Source organism: Pelophylax lessonae (genome assembly GCF_965119305.1).
Source record: "Pelophylax lessonae genome assembly, chromosome: 6".
Taxonomy (NCBI): domain Eukaryota; kingdom Metazoa; phylum Chordata; class Amphibia; order Anura; family Ranidae; genus Pelophylax; species Pelophylax lessonae.
The window spans coordinates 136,561,206-136,575,962 of NC_138773.1; the positions used below are offsets into that span (position 1 = coordinate 136,561,206).

At 47.2% G+C, this 14,757-nt stretch overlaps 1 protein-coding gene across 1 annotated transcript in view; it reads right to left on the reverse strand.

Annotated features, from left to right (window-relative positions):
• SNX29 (sorting nexin 29) overlaps nt 1-14,757 on the reverse strand; it is a gene marked incomplete at its 3' end in the record, with an annotated part of 1,499,164 nt that overhangs the window by 1,415,228 nt on the left and 69,179 nt on the right. The window contains exon 3 of the mRNA XM_082261720.1: nt 6,810-6,934. Coding sequence (XP_082117846.1) covers nt 6,810-6,934 — 125 coding nt within the window. The remainder of the gene's footprint in view (nt 1-6,809; nt 6,935-14,757) is intronic.

Genomic DNA, 14,757 nt, shown 5'->3' on the forward strand with positions numbered 1-14,757 from the left:
TGTGAACAGGTTCGACTAGAACTCCTCCAAGGAATGGGAACTACCACTGCTTGTTGCATCAAGCTGTCCCCCGCAAAGCTTTTTAAGCGACCCGGAAATGTCGAATATTGGAAGGGAAGAATCGCACCGGTGGAAGTGATCGAAACTCGCTCTTCTATCCCGACCATATGACCTTGCGAACCCCTTTATCCGGGATTCTGGAAAGCCCTGGATCCGGAAACCGGTGAAGACGTCCCCTCACCCTAGAGATGGGTGGGGCCCATTCTGTCAATCCAATGGGATAACAGTGGCTTTATTTAGTCTGGAAATCGGTGAGTCCACTATTGGTGGTACCGTCCATCTTTGTAATGAGGGATTCCTCAAAATGATAGCGCCTAGCAATGCATTTGGAAATAGCAGGGGCTCGTTTACGGACGACCCCATTTGAGCAAGGGAAACCCTTCATCATTTTGGTAGGCTTGCTAGTACCAAAAAAGGAATATGAGTCTCCGCTACCTCTGCCGGTGTAACCTCAAGATTTAAGGTTTCCCGGACAGACACAACTAGTGCTTCCACCAACGCTTCTTGTGCTATGGCGGAGGCAGAAGCGTCCTCCTCACTGTCTGAGGAGACCGTACCTGAGACAACAACCCCAGAAAAGGGGCTGCAATGACCAGCTCAGAATCCGTATCTGAGGTATCAGATGACATAGGGGTAGGCTCTTCTTGACCCCCGTCCCTGACAGGCTACCTCCACCCGGGATACCAAAGACTCCAAAACTGCTGATAATGCATCATCACAAATGGGGTACTGGAGGGTCCTGCGGCCACCCCGAGGGGATCAGGTGGGGATACATGTGTGGCAGGGTTCATGTAACAAAAGACTTGCCAGCAAACACAAAAAAATGAATTGCAAGAAAAAAACATTTTTTTTTTTTTTTTAACTTAGTCCCCCAGCGCAATAGCGCCCCTCAGTCTACCTGCTTGGACCCCTCAGAAAGAGAGAGAGAGAGAGAGACCCCAAGGCTCACCTGATGCACAGAAGTTTCTTATCAACTTGCTTCCAGCACTGTCTGTTACAGACAGGAAGTCTTTGGCTTGCTTTCCCTGGGCCAAGGAGGCGGCTCCGCTCCTTTACACGCCTTCCGGCGCCTCCCAATTACTCCACGAGGTGTTTGGTCACCTCAAACATGGCCGCCCCCATGCTGGAGACACGAGGCTATGCAAATATGGCGGCCTCGTGCGATCTGCAAGAAAAAATGGCGGCGGTCTGTATAGGATAGCGGCGGCTTGCAAGCTAGCAGCGGCCTGCGGGAGGTGTGCATTCGGCTTGTGCGGCCTACGGGAATGCCTCGGCCTGCGGGAGATGTCCTCGGCCTGCGGGAGGCTGTGCGGCCTGTGGAAGTGACAGGCTTTCTGGAGGGATAGCGATCTGTGGCTGCAGTAACTCAGGCATAGGCATCAGCCTGTGTACACACTATGACAGGTAGGATACCTCTATCCTCATGGTAATGCCTTTTAGTAGTCTGCCACTGACTTCAGTCACCCTTACAGTCATATAGTGACTTTAGATCGTCAGCTCCCAAACCAAGCCTCCTGGTTTCTATTCACAAAATCACACTCAAAATTGGGGGATCTGTGACCTGTTATAGGATAGAGGGGAGACCCAGAAACGGAGTGTCCGACCATCCCAGAGAGGGGCCCGCGTCCACCAACAAACCCGACAGGGGGAGAGGGGGAACATTCTACTCACCATACCGGAACCAGGCGGGCGCCAACTCCTGACAGAACCCCTCTCCACCGGGGTGGGGGGGCTGTCGACCAATACGGACGCCGTGACTCTGCTGGTCATTGGCGTCCAGGCGAGACGTTTAACTCGCAGGGTCAGTCCCCGTCCAGTGGGACTATGTCGCGGCCGAAACCAGCGCGGAGCTATGGCCTGCACGCGCTCGTAGGCTCAACTGGGGTGACCACTGGATCTCAACATCCAGCCCGTCGCCCAGTTTCAGCGTACTTGCTTGAAGATCTCAGAGGAACACTGGAGAAAAAAAGCTGTCTAAAAAAGTATTTCTAAAAAAAAATCCTGCCAGGACCGAAGATCCTAGCAAGGAATCTAGGTCCTTACTCCTAACTAGACAGAAAAAAACTGATTTGCTGTAGCAAGAAGTGAGAGGATATACCCTCTGGGACTGCCCCTAGGGTGTGGCCAGAATGTTTTCTTTCCTGTCTAGTCCTACTCCTGTAGAGGGCAGTATAACCCGAGTTGATATTAATCAAGGAGGACTACATCTGTCAATGAGCGACAGAGAAAGAAGCTTTTTGCAGGAAAAAAAAAAAAACAGAAAAACAGCCCCACAGTGACATAGTAAACACTATCACCTCACATACGCTGCTGCAGTGAAGGGAGAAGGGACCACCCGCACTAGAGGCCAATTCATGCCCTGAGCCACAATACAATGAATGCCATTTGAAAGTAGATAGCACAAAATAGCACAAACCCAGGGACTTGGTCACCGCGGGGACAACTCAGAGGCACCCTCCAGACATACAACAAGCCCCCACATTCAGGCAGTGTGCACTGCACAGCGCCCCCAGGGGGGGCAGGGAGGTAGGGGATGCCCAAAATGGCCAGGGAGAGGGATACTACAGAGACCACGTCTATTCTGCCTTCCCCTAGGAGTGGGCCAACAACAAACCCCCCCGCCCCCATATAACTGTCCGGGGACACGGGGTAGTATCACTCACCATTTCACGGATTGCGGACTCCGCTCCGACACGGAACACCTCCCACCCTGAGTGAGGGTGCCGGCAGCCAGGAAGGGATGCTAGCAACACAGGGCATTCCGGAGTTGAGACATCCTGGCAAAGATGGGTTCTCCGCAGGCTCGTCCACGTCCTCAGGGGCTCTGTCGTTGCGAGGCCTGGGCGCACCAATGACCTGTGAAGCTCGTTAGCAGGCTGGGACTCCATAAGGATCTATAATATTATCCAGTGCGAGGCCCAGCTCTGCTGTCGCTTGTAGTCCTCCAGGGATCCTTCTGACTAACTAGCGATAGTGAGTGAGGAAAGAATTAAAAAGAAAAAACTTCTTGCAAAGAAAAAGAGAAAAAAACTGAGACATAGGTCCCAGCAGGTAAACCTATGACCTACTCCTACGCTAGGCAGCATAAAACTAAAGACCAGCTCCTAGTGGCTGATGGGTAATCGCTGAGGAACAGCCTCCTAGAGGTGTGTTATGTGTAAAAGGTTTTGTTTGTTAACCTTTTCACTGCCTAGCCTACTCCTGCAGAGAGGCGCATTACCCACTCATAAAGGCTAACTGAACAGGCTGCGACTGTCAGAGGACATAAGAGAAATCACATTTTTTCATCATTTTAGGCCAATATGTATTCTGCTACATATTTTTGGTAAAAAAAAAAAATCCCAAAAAGTGTATATTGATTGGTTTGCACAAAAGTTATCGTGTCTACAAACTAGGGGATAGATTTATGTGATTTTTAATTTATTTATTTTTTTACTAGCGGGACTGCGACATTGCAGCGGACAGATTGGACTCCTGACTAACATTTATGATGCTTTTGGGGGGTCCAGTGACATTACTACAGTAATCAGTGCTAAAAAAATGCACTGTTACTGTACTAATGACACTGGCAGGGAATGGGTTAACACCAGGGCGATCAAAGGTCTAAATGTGTCCCTAGGGGTTGCTTTCTAACTGTGTGGGGGTTATATTCACTGAATGGACATAGAGATCTGTGTTCTTAAATAAGAGGAACACAGGACCTCTGTTCGTTGCTGACAGAACAGCGGTCTGCCATGTTTACCATAGCAGACTGCCGTTCTGTCTCAACAGGGAGCGATCGCGGGTGCCCGTCAGCAATCGTGTCTACCAGACCTGCGGATTGGCTCCCCCTGCGGCTAATCTGCGCATGCGTTCCCCGCTAGCAAAGCCGGAAAGCGATGTACAGGTACGTAGTTTCGTGGGACAGAGCCGACCTGCCGTAGTAAAACTAAGGCGGCTAGTCGGCAAGCGGTTAATCTCCTCTTCTCAAGAGAGAATTCAGTTCCTCTAACCTTTTCTCATAGCGGAGCTCCTCAATGCCTCTTATCAGTTTGGTTGCCCTTCTAGGCACTCGCTCCAGTACTCCGATATCCTTTTTGAGAACTGATGTCAAAGTACATAGTTACATAGTAGGTGAGGTTGAATAAAGACAATAGTCCATCCAGTTCAACCTGTGTAAGTGTGTGTAGCCGTAATCATCTCACATACCCCTGAATGTTCTGATCCTTGAGATGTACGTCTAAGAGTCTTTTGAAAGCCACCATACTTCCCGCAGAAACCACCTCTTGTGGTAGAGAATTCCACAATCTTGTAGCCCTAACGGTAAAGAACCCCCCACGTTGCCTGAGGTTAAAACGCTTCTCCTCTAATCGCATTGTATGACCTCGAGTCCTCATGCAATCCCTTCGACTGAATAGCTTTTTTTCTATGCCGAGATCACCATTGAGATATTTATAAATTGCTATCATGTCCCCTCTCAGGCGTCTCTTCTCCAGGGAGAATAAATCAAGCGATTGCAGACGCTCTTCATAATTAAGGTCCTCCAATCCCCTAATTAGTTTAGTTGCCCTTCTCTGGACTCTCTCCAGCTCCAACACATCCCTCCTGAGGACTGGCGACCAGAACTGGACAGAATACTCCAGATGTGGTTGGACCGGAGTTTTATAAAGTGGAAGAATTATAGTTTTATCTCTGGAATACATCCCTTTCTTTATGCATGCTAATATCCTGCTGGCTTTGGCAGCTGCCGCTTGACATTGCATGCTATTGCCTAGTCTATCATCTACCAAGACTCCCAGATCTTTCTCCATTTTTGACTTTTCACACATGTATTGAACATTTTTTCCTCCGTGCAATGTGCATCTCCAATCACCGATTCCTTTTGTGCAAAAAATCTACTTCTGTGCAGCTCCAGCCTTACTTGGAATGTAGTACACTTTAACCCTCAAATGTAATACTGCAAATCTATCTTATATTTTACCCAATGTCATACAAGTTTTCCCAACAGTTGGTACAGATCTCTACTTCTGATATCTCCTTCCTGTTAAGAATGCTACATGATGATATGTGTGCCATTTTTTGGTTAACAATACTCTTTTGTAGTTTGGAATTGTCTATAAATATCAGCCACCCTTGGGAGCTACATTATAAAGTCTTCCATACCACAGGCATAGAGATAGCTTACAGACCACATATTTTACAAATTGTCTCTGGCGCAAAGTTCTCACAGTCTGCAATAGACAGCTTGCATACTCAAGACTTGGGTCCACAACCTTCACCAACGATGAGGATTAGCTTTAAATAGATATCAGGGCAGATGGGGATCCCAACATTTAGGCTCCAGCATATGTTTTTAGCAGGATCCCAAAGGCCATTAGGATTACTACTCTACACCCACTTCCTACATACACCAACACTATATAATGTGTAGTAAAGTATAAGTTCACCTTTGGTAAAATGGTACACCTGTATTTAGGGAGTAACATGTTACAAAAGAGCACCTGCCCACACTGCCTCCGTTCTCTCACTGTGACAGCGGGCGGGAGGATCCACTCCCTGCACCCACTGTCACAATTCAAAAACAGCGTTAGTGTGCGGGGTCCCACCACACAGCCACGTCATTCAGTACGTTTCCTGCAAATTAAGTACCATCTAACGTTGCGGCAGAACGCTTATAATTCTCAATGAACTGCGAGGTCACTGGTGAATGAATGCTCTCGCAGTTTATTCATTCTTCCTGCAGTTTGGTAATGGTCTGCTTGTAGAGGAGGAATGGTCAGGCAGCTGACAAAGTCTGCAGGATACTGGCATTGCACCTGCCGCCTGATGACTGGGGGTGCAATGCTATACAGGCCACAGTGTAAAAAAAAAAAAAATGTGCATCTATTTCTTTTTACACTGCAGCAAAAAGATGTGGATTCATTATTTTTACAAAAGGTGAATGTATACTTTAAAATGATTTAAGGAAATTACACCCTGGTTGGGTGCATTAGTCAACTGACTAAATAAAATACTTTGGTAACAAGCCATGCAAATTGCACACTTAACCGGTTGCCGACCGCCGCAAGTACATATACTGCGGCGGTCAGCCCCGGCCAGGCAAAGTGACGTATTGGTACGTCACTAGCCTGGGAGCCAATAGCAGGCGGGCGCGCGCCGCCGGAGGCGCGATCCCGCCTCGGCTCGTTCACGGACACCTCCGTGCGTGTGACTGGCGGGTCCGATCTGTCCGCCGCAATGTCGCAGTACTGCAAAAAAAATTGCAGATAGCCACCATTACTCGTTAAAAAAAAAAAACAAAGTGACAAAAATCTTTCCCTTAGTTAGTAAACGCAATAACTTTTGCGCAAACCAATCAAAATACGCTTATTGTGATTTTTTTTACCAAACATAGGTAGCAGAAAACAAATTGGCCAAAAATTTAAAAAAATTTAGATTTTTACATTTTTGGGGTGGGAATTTCATATGAAAAAATGTGAAAAATATTGTTATTTTTGCAAAATTGTCGCTCTTTTTTTGATTATAGCGCATGATCAAAAAAACGCACAGGTGATCAAATACCACCAAAAGAAAGCTCAATTTGTGTGGAAAAAAGGACGTCAAATTCGTTTAGGTACAGCGTCGCACGACTGCGCAATTGTTCGTTAAAGTCACGCAGTGCCAAATCGCAAAATACCCCCTGGTCAGGAAGGGGGTAAAATCTTCCGGGGCTTAAGTGGTTAAGAACTCCCAAAACATAATTAGTCAGACTGGGGATAATAGCGGTTTACCTGTTTCTGTTTTACTTGAGAATCCCGCTGCCTGTTTGATTGCTGCTGCTGTTAATGCTAATCCTCTGCTTTTCTTCAAGCCATGCTGAAGTATAGCTTCAAACTGAGCACACAGACAAATCACTCTGAAAAAACAAGACATGATTAGAGAGGCCTAATTAGAGAGCTGTAAATATATCCTTTCTTGAATTAAACACTGAAGAGCGAGCAGAAGTGCTAATAAAACCAAGTGTAATTTGCAAAATATAATTGCCGCAACATAATAGTTTCAAAAAGTGGCGCTTTTGAGGCACAACATTAGTTCTATATACTAAAACCTTTTTTATTGGTTCATCTACAACGTAGTATTTGTACAAAAAATCTTTTGTACGACATACACAATCAAGAAAAACAATATTGACAGTATGATTTATCTTGTTCACATATGATAATCTTAGAGCAGCCTTTTTCAATCAGGGTGCCCAAGCACCTTGGGGTGCCCTGAGGGTTCTTCAGGGGTGCCTTGGCAAAATGTAAAAATTGCCCAAAAAGTTAAACTAAGGCCCGTTTCACACGGGCGGTTGTTGTGCCGCTGGTAAAAGCATGTTTTGTTATTTTGAAATTCCAACACTCCTGGCACAAAGATTATACACATTTGTACATTGCGATTATGTGCGTTTACGTGCGGCTGCGTTTTCTTTGTACTGCGATTACCTGTGTTTATATTCAGATAACTGTGGCACATCGCTCCTGGACGCTGCCAACTTTATTTTTCCTAAATGCACAAAATCGTATGTTATGAAAAGGTTGCTAAACGCAGTGTGTGATCGGGGCCATAGGGATTCATTGTCTGCATTTAGCTGCGGTAAATAAGTTCCTCTTTCCCCAGCTAAAAGCTGAAATTGAACCCTTCGTGTGAAAGGGGCCTAAGCCACAGGTTTTCAATGTTCACCATTACACCCTCCTAGCTTTCAGCATCCTAATCCATCAGTTCATAAGGAGGATGTCAGTATCCTTGTTTGAACCTCCCCTGCCCCTCTCCATCAGCGTTGGGGTCACATTAGCTGAGCGATGGAGAAAAACAGAGAGAAGAGAAAAACTGAAATACTAGTCAGTACCAGTTTGCAAAGGTGTATTTGCTTTGGACTTGTGGATTATGCATTGTGTAAAACTATTAGAATAGTTTTTACATTTTAGAATGGGGTGCCTCGAGACTGTCCATCATTTTTAGAGGGTGCCTTGAGATTGTATATAATTTTTAAAAGGGTGCCTCAACTGAAAAAAGGTTGAGAAACACTGTCTTAGAGCAGGAATATGCAAACTGTGGCCCTCCAGATGTTGCAGAGCTACAAGTCTTATGAGGCATAGCAAGATTCTGACAGCCACAAGCATGACCCCCAGAGGCAGAGGCATGATGAGAGTTGCAGTTTTGCAACATCTGGGAGGGCCACAGTTTGCATATACCTGTCTTAGAGGCTCAACGCATTTCCTGGAACTAGTCCACTTCCTCAGGAGCCAAAGATACACAATTTATACAGTGAACAATCTAGATAGAATATCAATCTGTCAGCAATCACTTTTTATCAATAAATGTTTGTTCATACCACCACTCATTATATTATCCTGTCCTCCCAATGTGTGCATAAACCCATGAAAAGGGGAATAGGGTTCAACAGAAAGGGCAGAACGAGTCCCCCCCCCATGCCCACACCCCCAAGGCCAATGACCCGCCCCCCCACACACACACTCAAAACCAGACAAACGTTCACAGACATGCGACAATGGCTGCTTTACATCTGGCCTTTAGACCTATTTCTAATATGAGCATATAATACCTTGACAATGTGGCGACATGCCTATATGCTGCTGAATAGATCAGAGCTACAGGGAACATGATCCCAGCAGTGTTAATACATACACAAGCATGTAGTATGTAAATTAGGTTAAAAATAATTCACTTATGCATTGATAAGAGCATTTTTCTTAGTAGACTTAACATTGTTCATCAGTTATTTAAAGAGGAGTTCCACCCCCCAGGAAAAAAAAATAAAAGTCAGCAGCTACAAATACTGTAGCTGCTGACTTTTAAATATTAGAACTTACCTGTCCAGGGTTCCCGTGATGTCGGCACCCAAAGCCGATTTTTGTATCGGCTCTCGGGTGCTGCTGCCGCCATTCAGGGTAAGGGAACCCGGCAGTGAAGCCTTTCAGCTTTACAGCTGGTTTCTTGCTGCGCATGCGCAAAGCGAGCTGCGCTCTGTAATTGGCCAGGCGGCAGAGGAAGAAGGAGGGAGGCTGAACTACCTAAGGACAGCGCCGCGGAGCTGTCTCCCGGAAGTGAGGAAGGGTACCTATCAAACAGGTACCCGTTCCCGAACCCCCCCACCTTAAAGATGCCAAATGTGGCACCGGGAGGGGAAGTATATAAGCGGATGTTCCGGTTTTGGGTGGAACTCCGTTTTAACTAGCAAGAGGAGGCAAATGTGGAAGGGCTCATAGATAAAGATCAGTATTAATACACTCACAGATAAGTATAGAAACCAAAATTCAACCCTTGCGCTGCCGGGCCCTGTGCTCCACTTTTAACTACTTTAGCCCCAGAAGATTTGGCTGCTCAATGACCAGGCCACTTTTTTCAACTTGGCACTGCGCAACTTTGACAATTGTGCGGTCATGCAATGCTGTACCCAAACAAAATTTACATCCTTTTTTTTCCCACAAACAGAGCTTTCTTTTGGTGGTATTTGATCACCTCTGCGCTTCTTATTTTTTGCGATATTAATAAAAAAAAATTTGCGAAAAATTAACATTTTCTACATTGACTGTTAAAAAATATCCAAAATATTCAATTGTTGTCATATATTTAGACAAAATTAGACAAAATGTATTTAGCTACATGTCTTTGATAAAAAAATTCTCAATGAGCGTATTTTTATCCAATTTAAGACCAGAAGATTTTACCCCCTTCCTGACCAGGCCATATTTTGCGATTGAGCACTGCGTTAATTTAACTGACAATTGTGCGGTCGTGCGACGCTGTACCCAAATGAAATTTATGTCCTTTTTTTCCCCCAAGCAAATAGAGCTTTCTTTTGGTGGTATTTGATCACCTGTGCGATTTTTAATTATTGAAAAAAAGAGCGACAATTTTGAGAAAAGAAAAAAATGAATTTTTGTATAATCTTACCTGTAAAATTCCTTTCTCTGAGTGCTCCGACAGTCGCCGCCACCTCTAAGTCATCACTATTGGGTATTGACTTCCGCTCCGCAGGAGTAGCTAGGCATAAGACTTAGTCAAATGAACAAAAGCATTTGCATAGACACACCCATGGGAGCTGTCCTACTGGTCAATACCTCCCTGCAGTGATCACTCCCAACTCAGTTTGGTAACATAGCAGTAAGTGTACAAGAAAAAAACCCAAAAGAGGGGCGGGGGCGGCGACTGTCGGAGAACTCAGAGAAAGGAATTTTACAGGTAAGATTTTACAAAAATTCTGTTTTCTCTTACGTCCTCCAACAGTCGCCGCCACCTCTAAGTCATCACTATTGGGATGTCCCAAAGCAGTGTAGACATGAGGGGTGGGAGACGCAACCGTAGAAAAGGCAACGCAGTACCCACATCAGAGAAAGGAACCTTACACGCACAGTAAGAGAACCTTCTGCGCAACAGAAAAAGCAACAGAAGCAACAGCCCAGGAAAGCAAATAACCCAGGGGATAAACAACCCCAACAGTCAGGGACCCACAAAAAAACAAGGGTCCCTTATGGCACTGCCGCACTGAGAATTTTGCGGCCAGAACATCCACCTTATAGAATTTGGAAAAGGTGTGCACCGACGATCAAGTCGCAGCCTTGCACACCTGGGCCACCAAGTCTCGATACCATTAGGCCCAAGACGCACTCAAAGATCTGGTAGAGTGCGCCTTAACAGGGAAGGGTGGAACCCGTTCCTTCAAAGCATAGGCCTGTTCAATGGTCTGTCTGATCCATTTGGCAATGGTCGCTGCAGACGCAGCCATGCCCTTCTGAGGTCCCTCAGGAAGGACAAAAGAGGGAATCCATTTCCGAAAGGATTCAGTGGACAACAGGTAAACCCTGATCGCCCTGACAACATTCAAGGAATGCAATGCAACCTCCTTAGGATGCTTCGGCTTCGCACAGAGCGAAGGCAAAACAATGTCCTCATTAAGGTGAAACTCATAGACCACCTTAGGAAGAAAAGACGAATGAGGTCGCAAGACCAACTTATCCTTGTGAATCACCAGGTAAGGAGAGCGGCATGACAACGTCGCCAACTCCGACACTCTGCGAGCCAAAGTGATCGTCACTAAAAAAGCAACCTTCTTAGACAGTAGAGGCAACGATATCTCCCGGATGTTTTCAAAGGGAGAACGCTGCAACGCGGACAGAACTAAGTTCAAGTCCCATGGAGGCAAAGGCTCCCTCCAGGGAAGGAGCCAAATGTCGCACACCTTGAATAAAGGTGCGAATCAAGGAATGAGACCCCACAGGGCGTTGGAAAAGAATAGCCAGTGCAGAAACCTGGCCCTTGATCGTGGCCAGCGCCAGGCGCTGGTCCACACCAGTCTGGAGAAAAGCCAACACTCTCGACACCGAGTACGAGCGAGGGGAGAACCCCCTGGACTCACACCAGGTGAAATAGGCTTTCCAGGGACGGTAATAGATTTTTCCAGATGAGGTCTTCCTAGCCTTGATTAGAGTAGGAATGACCTCTGGGGAGAGACCCCTGTCTCTCAGGACCTGGGTCTCAACAGCCAGGCCGTTAAAGCCAGCGACTGTAAAGCAGGATGGAACATCAGTCCCTGAGACAGTAGATCTTCCCGCATTGGCAGCCGCCAAGTAGGCGCCACTGCCAGGTGAACAACGTCGGCATACTAGGACGGAAGGATTTTCCTTCTGACACAGCCGGGGACTGAAGCCACCACAGAAGTTCCATTCTGGTCCGGCGACTCAATGAGACACTCAGATCCAAGGACTGAGGTAGTCTGTCCCACCTGGCCAGGATCTCCGCTTGAAGAGACCACGTGTGAAACTGAGCAAAGGGTATCGCCTCGAAGGCCGATACCATCAACCCTAGGGACCGCATGCAGGTCCTGAGTGACGAGGATGGCTAGGTCCCTGAAGGACCTGATCTCGTCCTGTAAGGTCCGGAGCTTGTCCTCCGGCAATAACACCTTTGCTTGAGCAGAGTCCAGAACCATTCCCAGATGGGGAAGACGAACCCGAAGAAGACAAGTTCGACTTCTGTACGTTGATGGTCCATCCGAACTCCTGGACCGTCTGTACCGTGGTGGACAGATTGGGCAGTAGGTCCTGGCAGACACTCGATCTTAACCTGCCTAGCGGTATCCCCGAGCGTGACTCGGGGTGGATTTTCCATGTTGTTATCAGTATCCCCGAGTCACGCTCGGGGTGGATATGCAGAGCGCGCAGCAGTGTCTCTTACCTTCTCCTGGCGATCCAGCGATGATCTCCCATTGCTGTCATCACCAGCCGAGATCCCCGCCGCTCGTCCGTCCTCCATTGGTCTGATGACTTCCTAGTTCCGTTCCCTGCAGCAGCAATGCTGCATGGGAGCGGAACTAGGGAGGGAAATTCAAACGTTGAACAAAACACAAACACATAACATTTATATTTTATATGTATATATATATATATATATATATATATATATATATATATATATACACACACACACACACACACACACACACACATTATATATATTATATTATATTATATAATAAAATTATATTATTGATTAGATTATAATTCATGCGTTTGTGTTTCAAATTTATCACGTCTGGGATGTCTACTAGAGTCTTGTTTTGGTCAGGTTTAAGTCAGAAATTACTAAGAATTGTCTATATACCTATAATATATGGCCTATATTACATAACGCCAAATTTCAATGCAAAAAATTGTACCGCTTTTGGTACAGAATTCCTGACATAATCATACCGCCAAGGAGGTTAAGAGGAGATCGTCCAGATAACCCAAGACCGCAATGCCCTGAGCCCTTAGCAGGCCTAGAACAGGCGCCAACACTTTGGTAAAGACCCTTGGAGCCGAAGCGAAACCGAAAGGTTACGCCACAAACTGATAGTGGTCCTCCGCTATTGCGAACCGAAGGTACCTCTGGTGACCCTCGAAAATGGGGATGTGTAGGTACGCATCCTTCAGATCTATAGAGGCCAGGAATTCCCCTGGACTCAGGGAGGCCACCACCAAGCGGAGAGATTCCATACGGAACTTTCGAACGCGCACGAAGCAGTTCAGTGCTTTCAGGTCCAGAATAGGACGCACCTTGCCCTCCTTTCTTGGCACAGTGAACAGATTGGAATAAAACCCCGAAACCTGTCCCGATGAGGCACCGGGACAATCATCCCCTGGGCAAGGAGTTCCTGCACCGCTAGATGCAGGTCCTGCAGGCGCCCTGGGGTCAAATGAAAATTTGAGGGAAAAAATCCGGCCGGCCGGGAAAGGAATTCGTTCTTGTACCCTGATCGAATGATTTCCTGAACCCACCAGTCCGGAATTCGGAGCAGCCAAGGTTGGAAGAAACCGCGCAAACGTCCCCCCACCCCAGAAATGGGTGAGGGCGCCCCTTCAGGCAGAGGCGGATTGACCCGCCGCACCGGCATTGCCGGACTTCTGCTTGCCTGTCCAGGGCTTCTTCTGGCTAAATCAGCAACTGTTTTCCGTGATGTCTGGTCAGCCGACCAGCTCTTCAGCCAGATCAGTCGACGGTTAAGCACCGCAACACTAGATAGGCGTGCTACCAAAGGGGCCTCATTTAAGGCCGCATCACACAAATACATGACTCCTTGGTGAATTTGATCCACCATAGCCAGCGTGGCAGGGGGGGCAGAATCAGACGCGAGGTTGCATCTAAGCACCTTAGTCCAATCAGCCACCGACTGAGCCACCAGAACGGATGCGAAAACAGGTTTGAGCAAGGAACCCGCCACCGTGTAGGAATGGCGGGCTAGAGACTCCAACCTTCTGTCCGTGGGATCCCGAAAAACCGGGGTCTCCTCAGTAGGAATCAAGGTAGCCTTGTTTAACACGGCCACAGTGTGATCCACCTGTGGAGGCACACACCATCGCGATTCCGTAGCCGGCGCAAAGGGATAAAGTCGTTTAAACCGACTAGGAACCATGAATGGACGTTTTAAAGTGCGCCACAGTTCATTCACAGTGTAATGAAACTCAGCGGGGCAGGGAAAAACCTGCGCCGACTTGCGGGTCCTATGTGTACCAAAAGAGGACACAATGCCCGGAGGACTGGGCTCATCCTCCAAGTGTAGCGTTTCTTTTACAGAAACAATCAACTCATCCATGGTCGCGCGTTCTTCAGGCGACCCCGGGGGAGAAACATCAACCCCCTCCACCTCCGCCTCCCCCTCAGACCCCAGAGGGTCCAAGGATGAGCAAGACCCTGAAAAGGACACGCCCGCCGCAGCAGCAACATAACCATCTGAATCAGAGTAGATAGATAATCTGGGTCTTTTCCTATCAGCACGTTCAGCCATCAGTACCTCCATTTTGGACATTAAAGACGCCACTACGGCGGCCAAATCAGGTATAACAGGGGCCCCAGCAGGACTGGGGTCCCCCACCACAGCTGGAGGAAATTTGCTGTCCTGAGATTCCATTGCCCAAGTTAGAAAAAACAACAGTGCAATAAAGGTACTGGCCCTTTAATACCGCTGCGGAGTGCGCAGCCCACCGCTATATGTACAGTGACTAAAGACCCCCAAAAGGAGAAGAAACTGAGCCAGGAATGACAAAACAGAAAGTTATGGAAGAGACAGTCTGCAGAGCCCCACAGAGTGTTACCACATCGATCGCTGCTTCAGAGGAAAAGGAAGTGAGGTCATAAGTGGCTGAACTATAAGCTGCAATAACCCAGGGAAAATGGCTGCCTATAGAACTGAATGGGAGG